Below are 20,031 nucleotides of genomic sequence, written 5' to 3' on the forward strand. Positions count from 1 at the left end.
GACCGTACTTTATTGCTTAAGCCTGAGCGCGTGAGCCACAGAGACGAAACACAGGGAGCGCAAATGAGTTCACCAAAGTCTTCCACCTCCAGCTGACGTCGACGAACGCTGAGGGTCGAGCGAGAATGTCGTCATGACCTCCTGGTGCCTCGACGCAAAACATGCAGGCATTGTGGCAACACAGCGAAGCGTAGGTACTAACGGAGTGTCGTCGTGACAGACTCGCTACTTGCATGCAAACCTACGATATCGTGCCTCATGAGCCTGAAACGGTGAAGCTTACGGTTCGAATACTGTCTAGTATATCACCGGGTAGAAATATATGGACACAGATGTGGTGAAGCAGGCCGATATTAGCTCGTGCGCGCAGGCATCATCCGAGGTGCGTTATTTATCCGTACTTTCTCCTGCGATCGCGCTCATCTGGCCCGGTATGCGTAGCGCGAAGTTCGTGTTCAAGAACCAGAACATCAAGGACCCTTGCGGGTGCGGAGAGTCGTTCAGCGTCGGCTCGTGCGCGGCGCGAGGTGTACGCTGACCACGTTCTTTATATCCCCCGGGTGCGTCCTCGTACCAGTCCATCTCCCTTCCGATGATGGAGAAGAGCGCCTTGCTGTCGATGAGGATGCGGACGTTCACGCCGTCCTGCTCGACCACCTCGTCGAACTTGCCGGGCTTGTCGAGGTACTCGAGGTGGTACGAGAGCCCTGCGCAGCCCTCGTTCCGCACGCATATCTGTATGAGCTGGGGTGTGGGCCCTTGAGCAGTGCGCAGAGCCGCTGCACAGCGCCGGGTGTCTCAGACGCACCGCACATCGTTGGTCTCGTACAGGTCGTGACTAGAGGGGTCCGGGGCTACGCACGACAGCTTCGGCCGGTGTGATAGTGGGCTTGCGCCGCTCGGCCTTCGGAGCGGGCGGCGGGCGCGTTGCTACTTGCGGCGACGCCGCGTTTGTCGACGACTCTTTCGCCTTCGCCTTCTAGAAGGGAATGATCATAGGGGGTGTCTGTCCCAGCAGCCTGGACGGATGTTGCGGTCGGAGGATGTTGTAGTCGGCGGGTCGTCGCGAGAAGGTGGACATCATGGCATGGCGGCGGTGGGAAGGAACGTACGTCATGACACGGCTGGACGGGGACACGGCGAAGGAGGACGCGAGGGAGAGTGCTTGTGTGCGGTGGAGGCGAGCAACTGCGGACGTCATGGCTGCAGCGTTAGGGTGAGAGGTCGTCGAGGGAGAGGACGACGAGCATGGGGACGGGGAACAGAAGAGCGGTGTCGGAGGATAGCGGTTGTGCGGCACGTACTGCGAACGAGGCGATCGAGGTTGCCGGAAGTACGGGAATCGACCCCTTTGTCCGCCCTCCATCATATGCGGCTCACACCGCTCGCGCTATCCCGTCGTCGAGCAGGATCACCCCGTATGTGCCCACTATCGCGCCGTCGACGGATGTGCACAACGCACGCGCACCTCATCACACCGTAACCATTCGTGCACTTGATCGGGCCATCTCCCAACGTTGCGCTCGAGGTTTGCTGAGGGCAGACGCCGCCGGAGGTTGATGCAGATGTCCTGGTTGATATGCACACGCGTGTCCCTGCTGTCGTGGAGAATGTGTGCGTGGCGACGACAAAAACACAAAAACGCGCGCGCTCGTCCTGATGCAGGGAGGTTGAGCAGTCGAGATGGACGTAGGGCCCGGGCTTGGTGAAGGACAACGGTGGTGGTCTGTAACGAGTAGTTAGTCCGCCGAAACCAGAGGAACACTAACTGATATCGGTACGCGACTCGACCCGACTCGTTCTGCTCGACTTGCTACTCGACTAGTGTTGCACACGCGACCGTCTCGTCGCACCAATGGGCCCGAGTCGGGACTGCGAGATGAGAGAACTGGGGAGAGTCGATAGGGATCATGGCGACGCGGCCTGACGCGGCCCCGTATCAATACACACGAAGAGACATGAGCCATGTCAGCGAGAGTGAGAGACTAGCAGAAGAGACGTCGGCAAGTGGGAGGCGGTTCGAAGGAAGCGCGACGCGTGAGTGGTTGACGGATCGGGAAGGAATGATACCCAATGAGGAAAGTATTGCATAACGGCCACATGGGCAGCCTTCTGGGTGACGGACGTTGGTTGATTCCCCCTCCAGCGTTGACGTTGAACGCTTCACGAACCAGCGTTGGTGTTCATAGAGTAGTGATCGCATGATTCTGTACACACATGACATCCCGCCTCGGCGATTCAAGGGGCGCCACTAACCCCAGTCTGGGGGTCCCCCGACGCCGCGCGCGCGTCAAGCGCGTATTGTCACACCGAGTATGTGCACGACAGCGCATCGGCGGACAGCAATAATGGACCCGACGTACGTGTTCACGAACATCAATTGGCCGTCACCGCTGCAAGCCACCATGTACCGTTGGTCAGCAAGATTCCAGCGCCGAGAGAATCCTCGTGCCACTCTCGCAGACTCTCACCAACACATCGACACGCCGACTCGAGCAGCAGACGTGAGTTGCTCCGTGTAGACACGCCAAACACTGGTATACAGGTGTTGCTCAACTTTGCCACAGCTTGGCTGCTTCCGCAGCGGGCAGGCGGGGCTTGAGCACGGCGTGAAACCTCGAGAACTCCGCATACAGCTTGTCCCTGTCACTCGTACTCTCACCCGTGCATTCAACGACTTCTATCCTCAGTCAGCTCTCAACGTCCCGCCCACAGCTATCCACGAGCAGCTAGGAAACTCCAGACCGACACGTCACAGATGAATGCGAACAACTCGTGCCACAAACGCGGACTCACCACTCCCCGGACAGGTACCTAGCCTGCGCCAAGCTCACAAGGGCCCCTTCAAGCCTCCACGCGGTCCTTGCCAATCCAGGGACACTCGCCGTCTACGATTGAGCCACCGCCGCTTAGCCAGGGCGCTGGGTAGCGAACCTGCCCCGACAACCAGCCTGACTCGCGGATCCCATCACAAGGAGTCACCGTGCGCCTGGGTAGAGGTGTGTGCCAGACATGCGGCTTTCAACTCGAACCTGGCTGACCCAATCATGCGCAGGCCCTCGATGTCGAACGATCTCCATACGCACTCAACACCAATACGCGCGATGGAACGCGCTGGGCTCCCGGCGCACGGAGCAACTCTTCTGCGGTCACCGCTGCCGAACTACCCATCGCCCATGTGCGGGGGCGCGCGGTGCACGGTCACCAACCTCGCTCGAAAGATCAAGCCGTGCGCATCAATGCGAACACTCTCGGAAAGCTCACGCACGCTCATCTTCGAGGGCGGCGTCTTCAACTATGGGCAAACTCGCATGCCGCGCATCTCCCCAACTGCACGTCGCCCTCGCTCGCGCCCAGCGCCCTCCCCTACTTCTCCACGCCGCAACCGCAGTGAGACTACGCGGTGCCCTCTGTCGATGTTCGCGTTGGCTTCGGGCCGGGTGGTCGCATCCAGAGGGCACCGACCTCCCTGCCTCGCAGACCTCCCCTCTCCGAGTCGCCCGTCGCGGTGGTCCTCTTGGGCGGAAGAAGATCGAGCGCATCGGAGAAGTTGGCGGCCCTTCCGGACGGCAGCGCGAGCGGCGCGGACACCGTTCCCAAGCAGGCGCGCGACGATGCTTCAACTCTGATCGGCATTATGTGCGCCGCCGCCCTGCTGTCGCACAGAGTAACGTTCAAGTTCCCTTCGAGCGTCCCCGCTACCCGCGCCACGATCCAGCGCTGCTTCCCCGAATATTCTGCCTGGTCAAGCACTGACCCACGGTCCCTCTTCTCACCCCCCAAGCCATCGCAGATCGCAAGGACCGCTCATGGCAAATCCGGCGTCTCGTGCGCCTCTTAGGTCTGCCCGACTCCCACCTCGTGTCCACCGCGACCCTGCGCGCGTGACATTGAGCTCGATCGGGCTGCCGCGCACGGACTGAGCACGCCTGTGAATGCGCGCAACTGGGACCGGCGACGCTGGGCGTGATTTGCCCGCCGCGAGTGTGACCGCGGACCGCGCGCAAGCAGCGAACGGTGAGAACGGTGCACGCCGTCCAAGGCAATGCCATGTACCTGGGCCTTTCTCCTCCACCCGGCTCACCGCTTACCTTCCCGTCTCGCCTATTCAACTCATCCCTCACGCTCTATAATCATTGGAGCTACCCGACGCAGCATGCAGAGTGTCTCCTCGCATCGCTGGACATGGCCACATCGCAGCTGCTGACACGGTCCTCCTCATCCGTTTAGGTTGCGTTCAACCCGTTCTTTGACGTGATTCTGCAGAACCCCGAGCTTGCGCACCGGACGGAGCCGTCCGGCGAGGGAGGGCGCGGATCGGGCACCGCGCTGCGTCTGCCCGTCGAGTCCGAAGACGTGTCGGCAACCTGCCGTTGGAGTGGCTCCGAGAGATCGCGCGGCGCAACGGGCGCACGAAGGAGAGCAGTAGCGAGACCGAGACCGACGCGCACGAGGAGCGTCAGAAGGTTAACGTCAAGGCTATCGTGCCCGTCGCGCCGCCTGTCGTCTTGTATGGCGTCCCGAGGTGAGATGCGCTCGACGACACCTCTCCTGTCTCCGCCTTCCTCCCTCGTACGCTCGCCTCCGCGTCATCAGCAGCGGCATCACACCCGGCCGCGCGCTCAAACATTCCCTGCCGCCAGAGAGACGAGGCCAGGCCCGCCAGCTCTGCCCATCAAGTTCGCGCCCAAGCCCAAGCCCCCGAAGATGGCGCCGCCGACTCCGCCGACGGCGAGGCGACGTCCGCGTCCAACCAGAGCTCGCCGAGTGCGGAAGAGCTGGCGCGCGCGCTGGAGCTGCAGTTCTACAGGACCGAGCTGAGGGAGCAGAGGCGCCTGATGGGCGTGATGGAGCATCATAGCATGTAGAGCCAGGCGGGTGTTGGAGTGGGCGGAGGCGCGGTCAGCGTGAGTGCGGCAGGCGTCATCCCGGTGGCGACGGCTGCTGCTTGTAGGACGAAGGTTGGGGAGAAGGGCAAGCTGGGGAGGAGGCCTTTCCGTTTCGCATTACCGCGGAATTGGAGAAGGGGAACAAGAACAGGTGAGCGCGTTTGCTTTCGGATGCCGGAGGGGATTGCGCACGTTCTTGAGGCGGCGGCGGAATGCCAGTCTTTCTGGGTGTCTTCAGTGCGCCGGGCTGCTGGTGTGGACCCAACTCTTTCGGGCGCGGTGCGCCGATTGGTGCTGCCTCGCGATGTTTGGGGGCTAGTGCGACACTACTGGTTGGGTGCTTACATCAATCGTCGATGGGTACCGAAACATCTGGCCGTTCGAGCACGCGCGCGTGCGGCTGCGCAAGGCGCGCCCGGACGACGACGACTATATGAACGCGAGCTATGTGCAGCCGCTCGGCACAACGAAACGCTATATCGCGACGCAGGGCCCGTTGGTCGCGACGTATGCGGACTTCTGGACGTGAGTGTTCGGTGTTCTTGTGTCTGTTAGGCCGACGTGCTTAGCAATTGTTTCTTCAGGCTTTGCTGGGAGCAGAACGTCCATGTGATTGTTATGCTCACTCGTGAGGTCGAGGGCAACACTGTCAAGTGTGGCAAGTACTGCGCGGAAGGCAAGTATGGCCCGCTCCGCCTCAAGCTGATCGCCACCGATGATACTTACGAGCGTGAACGCCGTCGCCGCGAGGAGATGAATGACGGGTTCTTCTCGGCCCACGTTCCGCCCGCGCAGAAGCCCACGCGCAAGCCGAAGCGGAGAGAGAACCACGGCAGCGACTCGGACGGCGAACGCGACATCGTGCACAGGGTGTTCAAGCTCACGCACACGGGCTACCCGCAGGCGAAGCCGCGTGTCGTCACCCAGCTGCAGTACATCGACTGGCCGGACTTCAACGTCCCTGAGGACCCCCGCGGCCTCCTGGGTCTCATTCGCGAAGTGCAGGAGGCCGTCGCTCGCTCGCATCAAAGTGGCGATAAGCCTTGGGGCGAGGGCCCGATGCATCCAGGACCATGGCCTTCGCACGTATCGGTTCCGTTGTCTTCGCCTCCGAGGGAACACGCACAACCGGCTGTGCCCAGCACGATCGTGGAGGATGTGCCCATGGACGACAACTACGTCGATCCCACGACGGGAGTCGCGCGCCATGCGATCGGCAACCCGCCGGTGCTACTGCACTGTTCTGCGGGTGTCGGGCGCACGGGCGGGTACATCGCGGTGGACTCGGTCCTTGATGGTATCCGGAGAGAGATGCGCAAGCGGCGGGAGGACGTGCAGGTGCCCGTGCCTGCGTCGCCTGATCGGATGGACGTCGATCCGAGCCCGAGCCCGCCGTCGTCCGGGGAGCGCGCGCGGAGTCCGTCGCGTGCGCCGTCGAGGTCGCCCACGGTGCCGGAGCTTACGGTGCTTGTGACTGTTGGAGCGGAGGAGGCGCACGTCCGTGTCGCTGGTTTCACGGAAGCTATGGACGTGGACGGCGAGCGGAAGCAGGATGGGCCAGCTGGAAAGGGGTGGAGTGCTCCGCGCAAGGAGGTCCCTCGCACGGTGGTCCCCGCGTCGCCGGAGCTCGTGGACGAGGTGCGGCGCGCTGCGATGCACAGGTGGCCGTCGAGCTCGACGAGCACGAGTGGGGACGCGCCGCCGATAGCCGGTAAGGACTGGGAATCCAGCAGCTCGGATTCTTCGCCGATCCCCTCGAGACCCACGACGCGCTCAACGGACCTGTCAGGAGAATCGACGGCGCGGTCGACGTCGTACCTGTCGGCGCAGTCGACGAGCCCGCCGTCGAGCCATACGGGAAGCTCCGGCAGCTTGTCGGCGGCCGTGGCGAAGCAGACGGCACATATGACGTTGTCGAAGAAGGAGAAGACGAGCGTTTCGCCGAGCCCGAGCTCTGGGGAAGTCGAAGTCGATGGGAAGCTGCGGTCCCCGGATCATGCACGTCATTCCCATTCCCAGCGCCAGTCGGACGTGGAGGCGCACGTCAGTCGTCTTGACACTTGGAGGTCGGCGGTGCGCCCTGCGGACTCGCCTCCCCACGCCGAATCTCGCTCGTCGAAGAGTCCGGACACGACTGCGCCTGCGGGAGGACTGGCGGACGAGGAGAGCACTGTCCAAGGCGAGGGCTCGCAGTACCAGCGCGGGCGTGTCTTCGACTATACCCAGCCGCGTCGCCTGCACACCGACATGTCACCGCCGCTGCTCTCGACATACGACGAGCCTATCCGCCGGGTGATCGAGGATATGAGGGAGCAGCGGATGAGCCTAGGCCAGAGTTTGCGGCAATACGTGTTCGTGTATCGCGCTGTGATCGAGGGGACGCTGATGATCGTGGACGAGGAGAGGAAGGCGGAGCAGTTGGGTCGTCTGTCGCCGGAGGGTGCTCGAAACGTCAGGGCTGCGCTGCTCCCAGACCGTCAAGACGTCTTCATGGACGGGCCAATGCACTCACCGGAGACCGTGTCTTCCGTAAGCTCGGGTGCGTCGCTGCGAGAGCGGGGCGTGTCGCGGAAACGCAGCATCTCCGACTACATGCGGGAGGACGCTGCGATCGATGGGCATCTGTCGATGTCGCCGGGCGGGACGAAGCGGGGCGCGAGCCCGACGGAGCTGCCGAAGGAGGGCGTGCAGGGCGAGGCGATGTTGACGAAACGACCGAGCATCAAGCGTACGTCGCGCATGGACACCGTCTGAGCCTGAGCCTGAGGAGGCTTTTGCCTCATGTCGACTCGCCCCCCGGGGGCTTTATCTCGCGTGCTTCCCTCTCGGACCTTCACCCTCGCACCTTGTTTCGCTCATGCCTGTCGCTGGATCCCGCATTCAATCAGGCCACCTGCCTCCTCCCTTACGTCCCCCCACCGTTGACCGGCGCCCTGAACGTCACGCTGTGGATTGCTGTCATGCGTGCGTACTGTTTCTCTCTGAGCCTATCATTCGATTCCGTCATCGAGCCTGTTTCCTGGGACCTGTCTGCCTCTCTCTGTGCTCGTTCCGAATGGATAATGCGCACCGTTTCTCGTTGCTGTCGCTGGTCCTGATATGATACACAACCCACTCATCTACGCACACCCGCTGTTCTGCTTACTTACCCACCGCGCACATACATATGTACTACTGTATCTTGTAGACCGTCGTGTAGTCTTATAGTACTCCCATTCAATTGCATCGTGACATTTTTTCGGATGTGGGCATGTCGAGCGTGCTGCAAGTCGATTGTGTTGTACTGAACGTCAGCGACTTGCTATTTGAGGTTCTGTTAGGGCCAGCCCGGATGCCGTTTGAATTTGCGCTCACTGCAGAGCCAGCTTGGAGCCAGCACTGTAAGTAGTACAAGGGACGCCATCGCTACGCTCCGGCGGTTGAGTGAACATCAATGTAATTAAAGTCATAAACCATCATATATAGTAGAAGTTCGTCATAGGTGCCATTGATAGTAGTGGGTTTGTCGTGTTTGAGCAAAATTCTTGCGTGGTCACTGTGACATATGCGCGTGTACAGCTGTCCATGTGAAAACACGTGTCTCGTACTAGTCTACTCCCACTGCGTCAAGAGTTAGCCCTTGGTAAGTAGCTGTTGAATGTCATTGCATATGCCGGCGGCCGCGCAAGAGGAGACTGACGACGGAGGAGTGTATGGCCCGAGGAAAGGGTGGTAGAGAATGTGATCCGAGGTATGAGGACGTCTTCTTCATCAATGACACTGACACCTGCAATACCCCGTAGAATGCGGACTGTGACGAGACGGGGGCCGACCGCAATGACAACAACGCGAATGTTCTTGACCAAGCCACGGTCGAGGGAGAAATTACGCAGCAAGCGGTAGACGGTGTTAACCTTCACGGTCAACGAGTGGGGAGGAAAACCTGCGGGATTCTGGCGGGCGACGTAGTCAAATATGCTGTCGGGGGAGTCGATGCCGCCGTCGTCTGCCTCCTTCAGAGAGTCGGCCGCAAGGTATGTCCCGCTTGTCTCATCAATCTGGTCGAGAACAATGCTGTTGTGCCGGTCAATCTGCCTATTGGTGGGAGCAAGCATCGAACGGTTTAGACAGGCGATGGAATTGGCGAGTACATGTGTCGGGAAGACGAAGTCAATCAGCTGCTGGTCGTCGGATACATGGTGCAGGAGGTGCAGAGAGACTTCTGGACCTTCACCGTCACCGATAGCATCAACCATGTGGGCGAGCTCAAGGAGTGTTAGCAGTCGATGATCGACTGCCTCCGGGTAGAGTTCCACCTCCGACAGCGACAGGAGAGGGGCCGACGTTGAAAGAAATGAGCTCAAGGTGGACACCCAACACGCCATCTGAACGCATACGCGAGCATCGGCCAAGGAAAGATATGGTAGAATTGGGGGCAGGAGCAGGAACGGTAGCCCATCGCGGCGAAGCGTCGTATATGCACCTAGTAAGTGGGAGATTTAATGAAAGCGCAAAGACAGTGTTGTAATTACACTTACTGAATAGTAGACATTTTACTTTCGTCGCGCACGCGCTCATGGGCGATAACAGGGAATGACTTTGATTGGCCGTCTGCAAGCACATCATACGCGGACGCAACCGTTCCGATGCCGATGATGGTGGGCTGGAAGGACAGAACGCTCTGATCGTATTCGTCCCCGAGAGATGGATCGCCGTAGAAAGGTGAGCTGGATAGCATCAAGCAAAGCCATGCCGGCAGAAGGACAACAGGCACGCGCGATGACATAAGCAATAGTATTGTCAGGTAAGACAGTGTCGTTTGGAGGGCTGTACATGCGCAGCTCAGCCGGAATGTCGCTGCCGTTCGAGCATTCGATCAAGGTGGCGTAGTAGTTGTGGAACGTCGAAGTACCGCGTTGGCGGTTAGCGCTTGATGAACGACGGCCGTTGGTGAGGGATAGAAAGCCGAAGAGAAGAAGGTTGGTCATCGCGGGAGTTGCGGGACAGCACGTTCAAAATGGCGGGCAGGCAGCGGGCAGAAATACAGTGGAACGCATAACACTAACACGTTAGATCTGATCAACACAAAGACAACAGGCAGCCTTACCATTTTGCGAGACAATAACGAAGACAGGGGTAGAGGCACAGAATGCATGACAGAGTGTCATGCGCACAACAGACAGGAGGTACAGACGCAGAGGGGGGAAGGGAACGCGCGTCGTGCAACACTGCCCATAGCCATGCGCTGAGCGGGCTGGGACAACGACTTGATTGGAACCGAGTCGGAGGGCGGTAGTGTTACAAAGCAGCTCAATGAGGCAATAGCGGCGCCAGTTGCTGTATTCGGGAAGGCAGTCGGGATGCGTCGCGCTTCCGCAGACTTACAGTCAATTAGTAGCGATGGTCTACATAAAACACAGAAAAAAGACATAGATTACTGCAGCTTGGTAACGGCTAATGGCGCATCGAGGCATAACGAGGCATAACGGCGCATCGGCCACATCGAGTTTTACTCAGCCACAGCCGTAGACAGAAGCGCTGGTCCAAACAGGTGCAAACGAATTCACCGGATCTGCTTTAGTATACGAGTAATGTAGTATCTTACGTAAATGCCTGTAAAGGGCGCAGGCTGATCTCATGATCAGCTCTGCACGTCGACGGCAGCCACGCTGGAGAGCTTTCCGGTTGTCCAGGTCAATGCGGTGCCTACCGCCGGCAAGTAGCCGCGGCGGTCACACACAGTCTCGGTTCGCAACCCTACGCAGCCTCGATCCCACGTCTATGTGGTCCGCCGCCTTGCTTATCGATAGGCACCCATTGAACAAGCTCAAGGTTCGGACAGCCTGCCTCGCGCCGCGCGCTCACTAGAAAGAGGTGCGGCACTGTATTCAAGGAGAGTGATCCTCTGTATGTGTTTGTCGTGCATCGCCGCTGAATGAATTAGTGATATGAGTACTGATTTGCAGACTCGGCTTCAGGCCGTAGAGGGCTATCCTCGCATCGACTAGTACGAACAGTCTGGATCTCACCGCGCCTACTCGAAGCAAAGAACCACTTGCGACGTCGTGTGTCTGTGTTCGACGCTTCTATACCCGCCGGCGAGCGCGCGCTACGTTGTATCGATGCATATAAATACCACTTATCATTGCCTTCGCTGTCCCTGCGCTCTCCCCCTCGGCCAGCTTCAAGCCTGAATTCTTGCAGCGCAGACCAAGAGTATTGCGAGTCCTCACGAGGTGCAACTCCGCTTTCAATCGCCAACGAATACCTCTACTGACACCGTGCTTTCCTTTTAGCGTCGCGACCACCAACGGGCGCCAGCACCGCGCGAACCGACGACCAAGACGGCGCATCTTGGCTTGTCTGGGGGCCAGCATACATATGGGATATCAGGTGGTGTGTTATCATACTATGCTTGTTCTTGGACACCACAGTCTGAGACAATGAGGTTATTAGTAACGTGTTATCGTCGAGAGTCTGCGTGGCTGTCGCCGCGCACGGGCAGGAGAATTTCATCTGTGCGACAGCGCGGTCACGTCGCCATAACGCACATCCCACGTTAACGGAATGGACAGAGCCGAGTCAATGTAAGTGTCACTGTCCAGACGCGGGTACCATAGTTTACACATGCGGATTACAGGACAGCTGCGTCGACGTCCGAGGGCTCCTCTCACGGATCATTGATCCCGCGACTTCCTGTGGAGGTCTGTGAACGGATCATCGACTACATAGCTGCGGGATGGAATACGGAATATGTTTTTGAAAAGGGCGAGCCACATCTGACCGCTCTCATATCCTGCGCGCTTGTATGCCAAGACTGGTACTTCCTGACGTGGTACCATCTTCGTCAACGCATACATCTACGAGACCGGAAGGACGTCCTCTCGCTCTCGAAGACACTCCGCGCAAAACCTCGCCTCCGTGAGGTCGTTCAACAGGTCTTCATATCGGGTGGTACTCCCGGGGAGCGGCAACCGATCCGACACCTGGGGGCGTTTGCCGTTATGCTCGCCGGCAAGGCTCCGAGGTTGTCGTGGATCAACATTGAAGATGCTGAGTGGACCATCGGCTTTGTCCGAATGGAGGACATCGGCTTCCTAGGGGTGTTCAGCTACATCAACACTCTACGGATCTCCAACGTCACCTTGTCGAGCGTCGCCCAGCTGTCCCACCTCGTTTCAGCACTCCCACAGCTTGGGAAATTATGGTGCTCCAATGTTGACTGCTTGCAGAAACAGCACGTCTCCCCGGCCTCCCTCCCACTGAACTGTGCAAATCTGAAGTATCTCGAAGTGCGATGGGTTGCACCAGCAGTCGAAGACCTCTTCGCGCACATCAGCCGGGCTTCTCGAGTGCGCTTTCTCGAACTTGGGGTGGATGACGAGTTGGATCCATACTCGGCAGCCAGCAGAAGCCAGACTTTGCTGGATGCGAGTTCCACATCTGCAGAAACGGTTCGACTCTATATCGATCCCAGTTCTCCTGTTCGTGACGATGCAATTGATGCCACAGTCGGCAGGTTTTCCTAGTTATCTCCCGAGCCACGTCACTGATCGTTTCACGCCTACAGAGCGGCATTACAACCTTTCACACCACGACCACCTGTGGATGTTGGAGATCTGGCTGTACCACCCCCTTGCAGAGTGCCCCTGGATCCCGCATATCCTGTCTCGCATCGTCTCGACACACTTCCAAGCTATGGCTGTTATTTTATGGCCTCGGAAGGACCATATGGTCGAAGACCTGGACGGACTGCTGACGAAAATGGAGCAGGATGATGTCCTGGCGCGATTGGACAGTCACGGTATACTGCAGGAGAAGCGCTTCTCCGGTACTGTTGCATGGCGCGGCATCTGTATAGGCTTTGTGGATCCAAGCATCATTTTCACGTCTGGCAATGAGCTTATTGGGATGGGTTCAGCACTACGAGAACGGTACGATCGGTTGGACGAGCTCGTCAGACGGAAGATGCCACACTCGCATGGGCGAGGTATATTGAGGTACGTAGTAATCTGGAGTTGATCAAATCGCGAAGGAAAGCTGAGTGTCCCTTGGAGCACGGTGCGTAACCTCCCAGAATTATTCAGCTGGAGGGAGGACATGGAAGAGATACATCGTCAAAGTATGCAAGCTGAACAGAAGAACACCGTTGGAGAGGATGCGCACCCCCGGGCCAAGGGTCTTCGACGCAACACGTATTGACATCCTTGCGCCCCTGCATCCTTGCTCGCATTGTCGCACGGAGTTCGTGAGTATAGAACGATCATCATTAGACCGTTCTGCTAATTTGTTGTGCGGTCTCAACGTATAGAATGGCCCCGCGGCCGCAACCCGGGTCGAAGGCTATGTTGTTGTCGGAGAAAGAATTCGCGCCCACTTATGCTTGTATCATACATGATCATTTCTCGGGTATTGAAGAATTGGACGGACGGCGGTATGGGTGTGTGCTCGAGACAGACATTCGGCTGTTCTACATATCAGGTTTTCGTCGATACTGAGACCGTATATAATTCAGCTTGAGCTGGAGCGCGTGTGCCACAGGGAGAGCACAACACGGGGAGCACAACCGAGTTCACCGAAGTCTTCCACCGCCAGATGACGTCGACAAACGCCGAGGGTCGAGCGAGACTATCGTCATACAACCTCCTGGTGCCTCGACGCGCAACTTGGAGGTCTTGCGAGCACAGGTACTGCATAACGGAACGTCGTCGTAGCAGACTCACTACTTGCGTGCAAACCTACAGTACTGTGCTTTATGAGATGGTGAAGCGTGCGGTCCGAGTACCGTCTAGTGTATTACCGGGTAGCGATGTATAGTATGGATACAGATGTGGTGAAGCAGGTGGATTAGCTCGTACGCACAGGCATCACCCGGGGTGATATAGAGAACGCGGTAGCCTCTAAGCGTATACCTCAGGCTCAGCACGCGGGGCTCACGAGCCGACGCTGAACAACTCTCCGCACCTTGTTGTTCGGGTTCTTGAACACGAACTTCGCGCTGCGCATACCGAGCTAGGTGAGCACGATCGCAGGTGGGAACACGGGGGACTAATGCACCTGAGCGCGTCCTCATGCCAGTCCATCTCGCTGCCGATGAGGGAGAAGAGCGCCTTGCTGTCGATGAGGACCTTCACGCCGTCCTGCTCGACCACCTCGTCGAACTTGCCCGGCTTGTCGACGTATTCGAGGTGGTACGAGAGCCCTGCGCAGCCCTTGTTCCGCACGCCTATCCGTATGAGCTGGGGCGTGGGCCCCTTGAGCAGTACGCGGAGCCGCCGCACAGCGCCGGGTGTCTGTACCGCACGCTGTTGGTCTGTCAGCGTACAGGTCGTGAGTGGAGCGGTCCGGGGCTACGCACGACTGTGATGACAGCTTTGGTCGGTGTGATGGTGGGCTTGCGCCCCTCGTTCTTCGGAGCGAGCGGCGGGCGCGCTGCTACTTGCGGCGACGCCGCATCGGGGGAGAGCGAGTTCGTCGACGGAGCTTTCGCCTTCGCCTTCTAGAAGGAAATGATCACAGGGGGTGTCTGTCTCAGCGGCTTGGACGGACGTGGCAATCGGCGGATGTTGTAGTCGGCGGGTCGTCGCGAGAGGGCAGACATCATGGCACGGCGGTGGGTGGGGAGGAAGATCATGGCCCCGCTAGACGGGGACGCAGTGAAGGAGGATGCGAGGGAGAGTAGGCATTGCATGCGGTGGAGGCGGGCAACTGCGGACGCCATGGCTGCGGCGTTCGGGAGAGAGGTCGTCGAGGGAGAGGACGGCGAGCATGGGGACGGAAGTGCGGTGTCGGAGGATAGCGTTTGGGCGGCACCTACTGCGAACGAGGCGGCCGAGGCTACCTGAAGTACAGGAATCCAACGCGACGTCGAGAGGTGGCCTAGTCAAGTGCACGAACGGCTTCGGCATGCTGAGGTGCGCGCACGCGTTGAGCGGATAGGCGAGGCAGGCCGTCGACGGCGTGATAGTGGACACATACGGGGTGCTCATGCTTGACGACGGGATAGCGCGAACGGTGTGAGCCGCATGCGGTAGAGGACGGACAGAGGGGTCGAGATTTACTGACGACGACCGCAAGAAAGACGACGGTGGTAGAGAGCGGATGTTGATGAGGAGAGCAGACTCATAGTCGCCAGGCTTGAGGGTTGGTGGCGACGTGGACTCACAGTAATTGGGCTTGAGGGCGGTGACTCCCCGCCACTGAGTCGCGACGCTCTCGTCTTGAGGCCTTGAGGGATGATGTCCCGGTTAATATGCATTTGCGTAGAGACGAACAGCAGCCACCCCGCCGCGAGCCTGCCTGCCCCGCCGCACTTGCGCTCGCCGTGATGCGTGTGTGGCGACGACAACGGCAACAAAACACACGCGCCCGTCCCGATGTAGGGAGGTCAAGTAGTCGAGATGGACGTAGGGCTTGGTGAAGGACGACGGTTGTGGTCCTGTAATGAGTAGTCAGGCCGCCGAAACCAGAGGAACACTTACCGATATCAAAATGCGCGACTCGACCCGACTCGTTCTGCTCGACTTGCTACTCGATTAGTGCTGCAGACACGACCGTCTCGTCGCACAAGTGTGCCGGAGTCAGGACTGCGAGATGAGAGAACTGGGGAGACTCGATAGGGAGCAGGGCGACGCGGCCTGACGCGGCCCAGTATCAATACACACGAAGACACATGAGCATGGGAACGAGAGTGAGAGACAACAAACTAGTAGCAGAAGAGACGTCGGCGAGTGGGAGACGGTTCGAACTTAAGAGGCGCGGCGCGTGAGTGGTTGCTAGATCGGGAAGGAACGATACCGAATGAGGAAAGTATCGCACAGCGGCCACATGAGCACCCTTCTGCCAGGCGACGGACGTTGGTTGATTGACCCTCCAGCGGTGAACGTTGAACGTTGAACGTTAAAAGGCAGACCCTTGTCTCGGTAGGATGCTGGCAGCACGCACGCGATGCTTTTGCTGATCGCGACCAGCAGGTGCGGCATGGCACTCGTCGTTGCGGCGCTCGTCTCGTCCTACTTGCGGGTCCGCGTCGCAGCCTTCTGGCTCGTCGTAAGCGCGCCGGTAGAGTCGGTAGTACCGTAGTGGAATGGTATTGTAACACTCTGTCAGAAAACGCGCTCAGCGAGATGGAGAGACGAGCGAAAAGAGAAAGAAAAAATCGTGATTGTGATGACGCCCGCAGGCGTCCGACGGTTTTCCCCTCCACACTTCCCGACGCTGCACTGGCTGTGCACTGTACGCTTCCCGCCGCGCCCGTCCTTCATTTACCAGCGATGGTGTCCATAGAGTAGTGATCGGGGCTGTAACATGACATCCCGCCTCGGCGATTCACCACTAACCCTAGTCTCGGGGTCCCCTTGCGCCGCGCGCCACGTTGTCACACCGAGTATGTACACTGGCACGACCACGACATCGCATCGGCGGACAGCAATGGACTCGCCCGGACACCATGGTTGTCGACGTCCTCACGAACATCAATAGACCCTCGCCGCTGCAAGCCACCATGTACCGTTGGTCAGCAGGATTCCAGCGCTGATAGCATACTCGTGCCACTCTCGCAGACTCTCACCAACACATCGACACGCCGACTCGAGCAGCTGATCAGTGAGTCGCTCCGTGTAGACACACCGAACACTGTTATGCAGGTGTCGCTAAGGCCTACCACAGCTTAGCTGCTTCCGCAGCGGGCAGGCGGGGCTTGAGCAGGGCGTGGAAGCCCCGAGAACACCGCATACAGCTTGTCCCCGTTGCGCTGCCCCTATCACTCGCGCATCCAACGGCTTCTATCCACCTCAGCCAGCTCACAACGTCCCGCCCACAGCCGTCCACGAGCAGCCGGGAGACTTCCAAGCTACACGTCATAGACGAGCTCGAACAACTCCTGCTGCAAACGCGGAAGAACTCCCCGGACAGGTACCCAGCCCGCAACAAGCTCATAAGGCACCTTCCTTGACGCGGTCCTTGCCAACCCAGGGACACTCGCCGTCTACGATTGAGCCACCGCCGCTTAGCCAAGGCGCTGGATAGCGCACCTGCGCCGACAACCGGCGGGCCCCATTACGAAGAATCACCGTGTGCGTGTGGGAGGTGTGTGCCAGACATGCGGTTTATTACTCGAACTCGGCTAACCCAATCTGCGCAGGTAGTCGATGTTGAACGATCTCCATATGTACGCACTCAACACCAGTACGCGCGATGGAACGCGCTGGGATCCCGGCGCACGAAGTCACTCTTCTCCTACCGTTCCCGCTGCCAAACTACTCATCGCCCGAGTGCGGGGGCGCGCGGCGCGCGGTGGCCAATCTCGCTCGAAAGATCAAGCCGTGCGCATCAATGCGACCACTCGGAAAGCTCACGCACGCTCATCTTCGAGGGCGGCGTCTTCAACTATGGGCAAACTCGCACGTCGCGCATTTCCACAACTGCACGTCGCTCGCGCCCAGCGCCCTCCCCTACTTCTCCACGCCGCAACCGCAGTGAGACTACGCGCCGGTGCCCTCTGTCGATGTTCGCGTTGGCTTCGGGCCGGGTGGTCGCATCCAGAGGGCGCCGACCTCTCTGCCTCGCAATTTCCCCCTCTGGCTCGCCCATCACGGTGGCCCTCTTGGACGGAAGAAGATCGAGCGCAGAGAAGTCGGCAGCCCTTCCGGCGGGCGGTAGTGCGAGCGGCGCGGACATCATTCCCAAGCAGGCGCGCGAGGATGCTTCACCTCTGGCTGGCATTCTGCGCGGCGCCGCACTGCTGTCGCACTGGATAACGTTCTCTTCGAGCGTCCCCGTTACCCGGGCACTGCTTCCCCGAGTATCCTGCCTGGTCAAGCCCTGACGCGTGGACCCTCTTCCCACTCCCCAAGCCCTCGCAGATCGCAAGGACCACGCATGGGATGCTCGTGGCAAATCCGGCCCCTCGTACGCTTCTTGTGCAGCTGCGCGTTCTTGTCAGGTCTGCCCGACTCCCGCCTCGTGTCCACCGCGACCCTTCGCGCGTGACAACGAGCTCGATCTGGCTGCCGTGCACGGACTGAGCACGCCTGTGAATGCGCGCAACTGGGACCGGCAATGCAGGGGGTGTTTTGCCTGCCGCGACCTCGGACCGCTCGTAAACGGCGGACGGCGAGAACGGTGCGCGCCGTCCAAGGCAATCTCCCGATTCTAGGCCTATCTCCTCTACCCGGCTCGCCTTTTACCTTCCCGTCTCACGGATTCAACTTGTCCCTCACGCGCTATAGCCATCGGAGCTATCAGACGCAGCATGCAGGTGGCGTGTTCAGCGCGCATGAACCTCGTCCCAGTAAGTTATCTGCCCTGGCGAAATGCATCGCACCTCTCACGACCTCCCCAGGCTGCGTTCAGCCGCCAGGTGTCATGCTCACAGCCTACGAGCGGAAGGTACCGGTGGTAAAGTTTGTGCGCACACGGCGGACAGCATCCACACGCACTTCGAGGTCGACCAGAGCCAGCCGGGCGCAGGCGGCAGGCAAGTGCGCCGGATGGACCTGACGCACACCGTCGACGACATCTGCAACTCTAGCACCGCGTGAGTGGCCCCGCCTGTCCACGCGTGTGGGCACCCTGCTGAACCGTGATCTGGGTGTAGGTCGTGCCCCGAGAACGTGCCGGGGCCGTATACGCATCGGACAACATTCTCTGCCAAGGCGCTGGACGACGCGAAGCCGATCGAGCAGGCGGGGCTCGTCAACACACTCGTCATCCCAGTGGTAGGTGTTGGTGGCCTCCCAGGTTCAGGAGCTGCTGCCGACGCGTCTGCGAAGACTCCCTGCCATTCCTGACGAGGGATCTGCCGGATTTCATAGCACGCTTGTGCGCGCAAGACCCACAATATGCGCCACATTTCAACGTCTCCGGGACAACTGGGAGGTGCAGGTCACTCATCGCTGACCGCAAGTCTTCCCTGGCCATCCGTGAGGAGTTCGGCCTGATCAAGATGGCTCACGCGCTCTATGTCATTCAGGCCACTGGTGACCATGCCGCGGAGGTTGCGGACGAGTAGCAACAAATACCCAGTGATATACCCGCGTGTTGTGGTCTTGTGTACGTACCGAAACGATCGCTCCATGCTGTTCGTCGAGAATACAGAAAGTGTATACACAGATTCCTTGGCTCTCTCACCGCCATTCATGGGCGTAAACACTGTCAAGAAGCGTTCTACATGGCCTCCGATGGTTTCTCCTCCGAGGACCTTCATGATGCGCACAACGGTGCGACTGGCGCGTGAGCGTGACAGAAGTGTACTCGCATCCACATGAGACACCACGTAGTCCCGCACGGTGACAAAAAGCCGCGAACGATCACGGACAAGCCTTGGACGGCCCATGGAGGTTCCAAAGGGACGGCTGGGAGAAACTGTGGTCGCAATCGTGAGACGGGTCAGAGGCATAGGCAGATGAGGCGAAAGCCTACCTTGCAAAACTATCTCAAGAGCCGGTTGCTGCGCCAGGGCTAGTAGTCCTCTTCCAGCTGTTCCAGTCGCTTCCTCGCCCCAAGCTCCGTCAAATCCTCGAAGTGGCCGGCGTACGCGAGGTCCGGCATGTGGGCGTAATCCTAACCTACCCGATACAGATGACAAAGAGAAAGGAACTCGCCGCCATGGTATTCATTATTGCGACCGCGCTTCAGGTGTTCCAGCGTATCCTCGACCCAAAGGGCGTTGACGAGCACGGACAGGACGAGGTCACGGCGAAATGGCGATTCCTCGCTGTCTTTGGCAACGGTCTGGTGGAGCGGGAAGTGCTCAACTGTGGCCATCGGGTTCGGGCGCGGCCAGGCGGTGAGCTTGGCGACACAGTCCAACGACTTGAGCGCGGTCTCGTATTCGCGCTTGCGATGCGCGACGCCTTTCTAAGACACCCTGACCGTGGTATGCGACCGGATTCTGTGAGACACGTTAGATGAATGTCGATACGGGCAACAGGGGGCTGGAAGAACAACACCTGCAGCGCGTTGGCAACCTCAGATGGGATCGATGCCAACGAAATTCTTTTAGAACGCTCGCCCCTCGGCCTCTGAACCGGTGTAGAAGATGATGACCATGCAGGCTTGCCGTTGGGCCCAACGACTACTGTCTGGATCTGCGAGGACTTGTCGCCCGGGTCACGGTGGTCCCACTACTGCGCAGTGACCTCGGTTAGAACCTTGAGCTAAC

The 20,031-nt window shown here is 59.4% G+C and overlaps 8 protein-coding genes across 8 annotated transcripts; 5 read left to right on the forward strand and 3 right to left on the reverse strand.

Moving 5' to 3' along the window:
* Positions 1–433: 433 nt before the first annotated feature.
* On the forward strand, positions 434–853 carry B0H18DRAFT_990264 (uncharacterized protein; the record flags this gene model as incomplete). The annotated part of the gene is made up of 3 exons (XM_048044998.1): positions 434–527; positions 578–749; positions 803–853. 3 exons carry the CDS (start codon positions 434–436, stop codon positions 840–842), a joined length of 306 nt encoding a protein of 101 aa, XP_047896463.1. The 3' UTR covers positions 843–853.
* Positions 854–4,487: 3,634 nt separating this feature from the next.
* Positions 4,488–4,870, forward strand: B0H18DRAFT_990276 (uncharacterized protein; the record flags this gene model as incomplete). The annotated part of the gene is made up of 2 exons (XM_048044999.1): positions 4,488–4,679; positions 4,760–4,870. The coding sequence occupies exons 1-2, from the start codon at positions 4,513–4,515 to the stop codon at positions 4,866–4,868; spliced, it is 276 nt and encodes a 91-aa protein (XP_047896464.1). The 5' UTR covers positions 4,488–4,512.
* A 6,184-nt stretch (positions 4,871–11,054) lies between these two features.
* On the forward strand, positions 11,055–12,532 carry B0H18DRAFT_100219 (uncharacterized protein). Its single transcript, XM_048028352.1, has 4 exons — positions 11,055–11,104; positions 11,165–11,261; positions 11,325–11,455; positions 11,509–12,532. Exons 3-4 carry the CDS (start codon positions 11,436–11,438, stop codon positions 12,395–12,397), a joined length of 909 nt encoding a protein of 302 aa, XP_047896465.1. The 5' UTR covers positions 11,055–11,104; positions 11,165–11,261; positions 11,325–11,435; the 3' UTR covers positions 12,398–12,532.
* Positions 12,533–12,775: 243 nt separating this feature from the next.
* Positions 12,776–13,270, reverse strand: B0H18DRAFT_990314 (uncharacterized protein; the record flags this gene model as incomplete). The annotated part of the gene is made up of 4 exons (XM_048045000.1): positions 12,776–12,880; positions 12,929–12,938; positions 12,969–13,090; positions 13,246–13,270. 4 exons carry the CDS (start codon positions 13,268–13,270, stop codon positions 12,792–12,794), a joined length of 246 nt encoding a protein of 81 aa, XP_047896466.1. The 3' UTR covers positions 12,776–12,791.
* Positions 13,271–13,787: 517 nt separating this feature from the next.
* B0H18DRAFT_872399 (uncharacterized protein) lies at positions 13,788–14,502 on the reverse strand (the record flags this gene model as incomplete). The annotated part of the gene is made up of 4 exons (XM_048040221.1): positions 13,788–13,866; positions 13,926–14,161; positions 14,227–14,358; positions 14,386–14,502. 4 exons carry the CDS (start codon positions 14,500–14,502, stop codon positions 13,788–13,790), a joined length of 564 nt encoding a protein of 187 aa, XP_047896467.1.
* On the reverse strand, positions 14,436–15,414 carry B0H18DRAFT_990325 (uncharacterized protein; the record flags this gene model as incomplete). Its single annotated transcript, XM_048045001.1, has 4 exons — positions 14,436–14,939; positions 14,961–15,079; positions 15,220–15,352; positions 15,380–15,414. Coding segments are annotated over 2 exons (368 nt in total), but the record flags the coding sequence as incomplete, so codon positions are not given.
* Positions 15,415–16,242: 828 nt separating this feature from the next.
* On the forward strand, positions 16,243–17,439 carry B0H18DRAFT_990326 (uncharacterized protein). Its single transcript, XM_048045002.1, is given in 6 exon segments — positions 16,243–16,311; positions 16,318–16,378; positions 16,738–16,825; positions 16,866–16,942; positions 17,015–17,191; positions 17,242–17,439. The coding sequence occupies 5 exon segments, from the start codon at positions 16,318–16,320 to the stop codon at positions 17,346–17,348; spliced, it is 510 nt and encodes a 169-aa protein (XP_047896469.1). The 5' UTR covers positions 16,243–16,311; the 3' UTR covers positions 17,349–17,439.
* Positions 17,440–19,357: 1,918 nt separating this feature from the next.
* On the forward strand, positions 19,358–19,932 carry B0H18DRAFT_100349 (uncharacterized protein). The gene has a single exon (XM_048028430.1). It carries the CDS (start codon positions 19,449–19,451, stop codon positions 19,779–19,781), a length of 333 nt encoding a protein of 110 aa, XP_047896470.1. The 5' UTR covers positions 19,358–19,448; the 3' UTR covers positions 19,782–19,932.
* Positions 19,933–20,031: the final 99 nt, after the last annotated feature.

Source organism: Fomitopsis serialis (assembly GCF_022376445.1).
Source record: "Fomitopsis serialis strain Sig1Antser10 chromosome Unknown B0H18scaffold_14, whole genome shotgun sequence".
NCBI classification, from domain to species: domain Eukaryota; kingdom Fungi; phylum Basidiomycota; class Agaricomycetes; order Polyporales; family Fomitopsidaceae; genus Fomitopsis; species Fomitopsis serialis.

Coding starts and splice junctions, on each gene's coding strand:
- B0H18DRAFT_100349 (XM_048028430.1), top strand. CDS start 19,449: ATGACAAAGAGAAAGGAACTCGCCGCCATGGTATTCATTATTGCGACC.
- B0H18DRAFT_100219 (XM_048028352.1), top strand. CDS start 11,436: ATGGACAGAGCCGAGTCAAT. Junction 11,456..11,508: donor ATGGACAGAGCCGAGTCAAT/GTAAGTGTCACT, acceptor TGCGGATTACAG/GACAGCTGCGTCGACGTCCG.
- B0H18DRAFT_990326 (XM_048045002.1), top strand. CDS start 16,318: ATGGTTGTCGACGTCCTCACGAACATCAATAGACCCTCGCCGCTGCAA. Junction 16,826..16,865: donor AAGGCACCTTCCTTGACGCG/GTCCTTGCCAAC, acceptor TCTACGATTGAG/CCACCGCCGCTTAGCCAAGG. Junction 17,192..17,241: donor CTCGCTCGAAAGATCAAGCC/GTGCGCATCAAT, acceptor CTCATCTTCGAG/GGCGGCGTCTTCAACTATGG.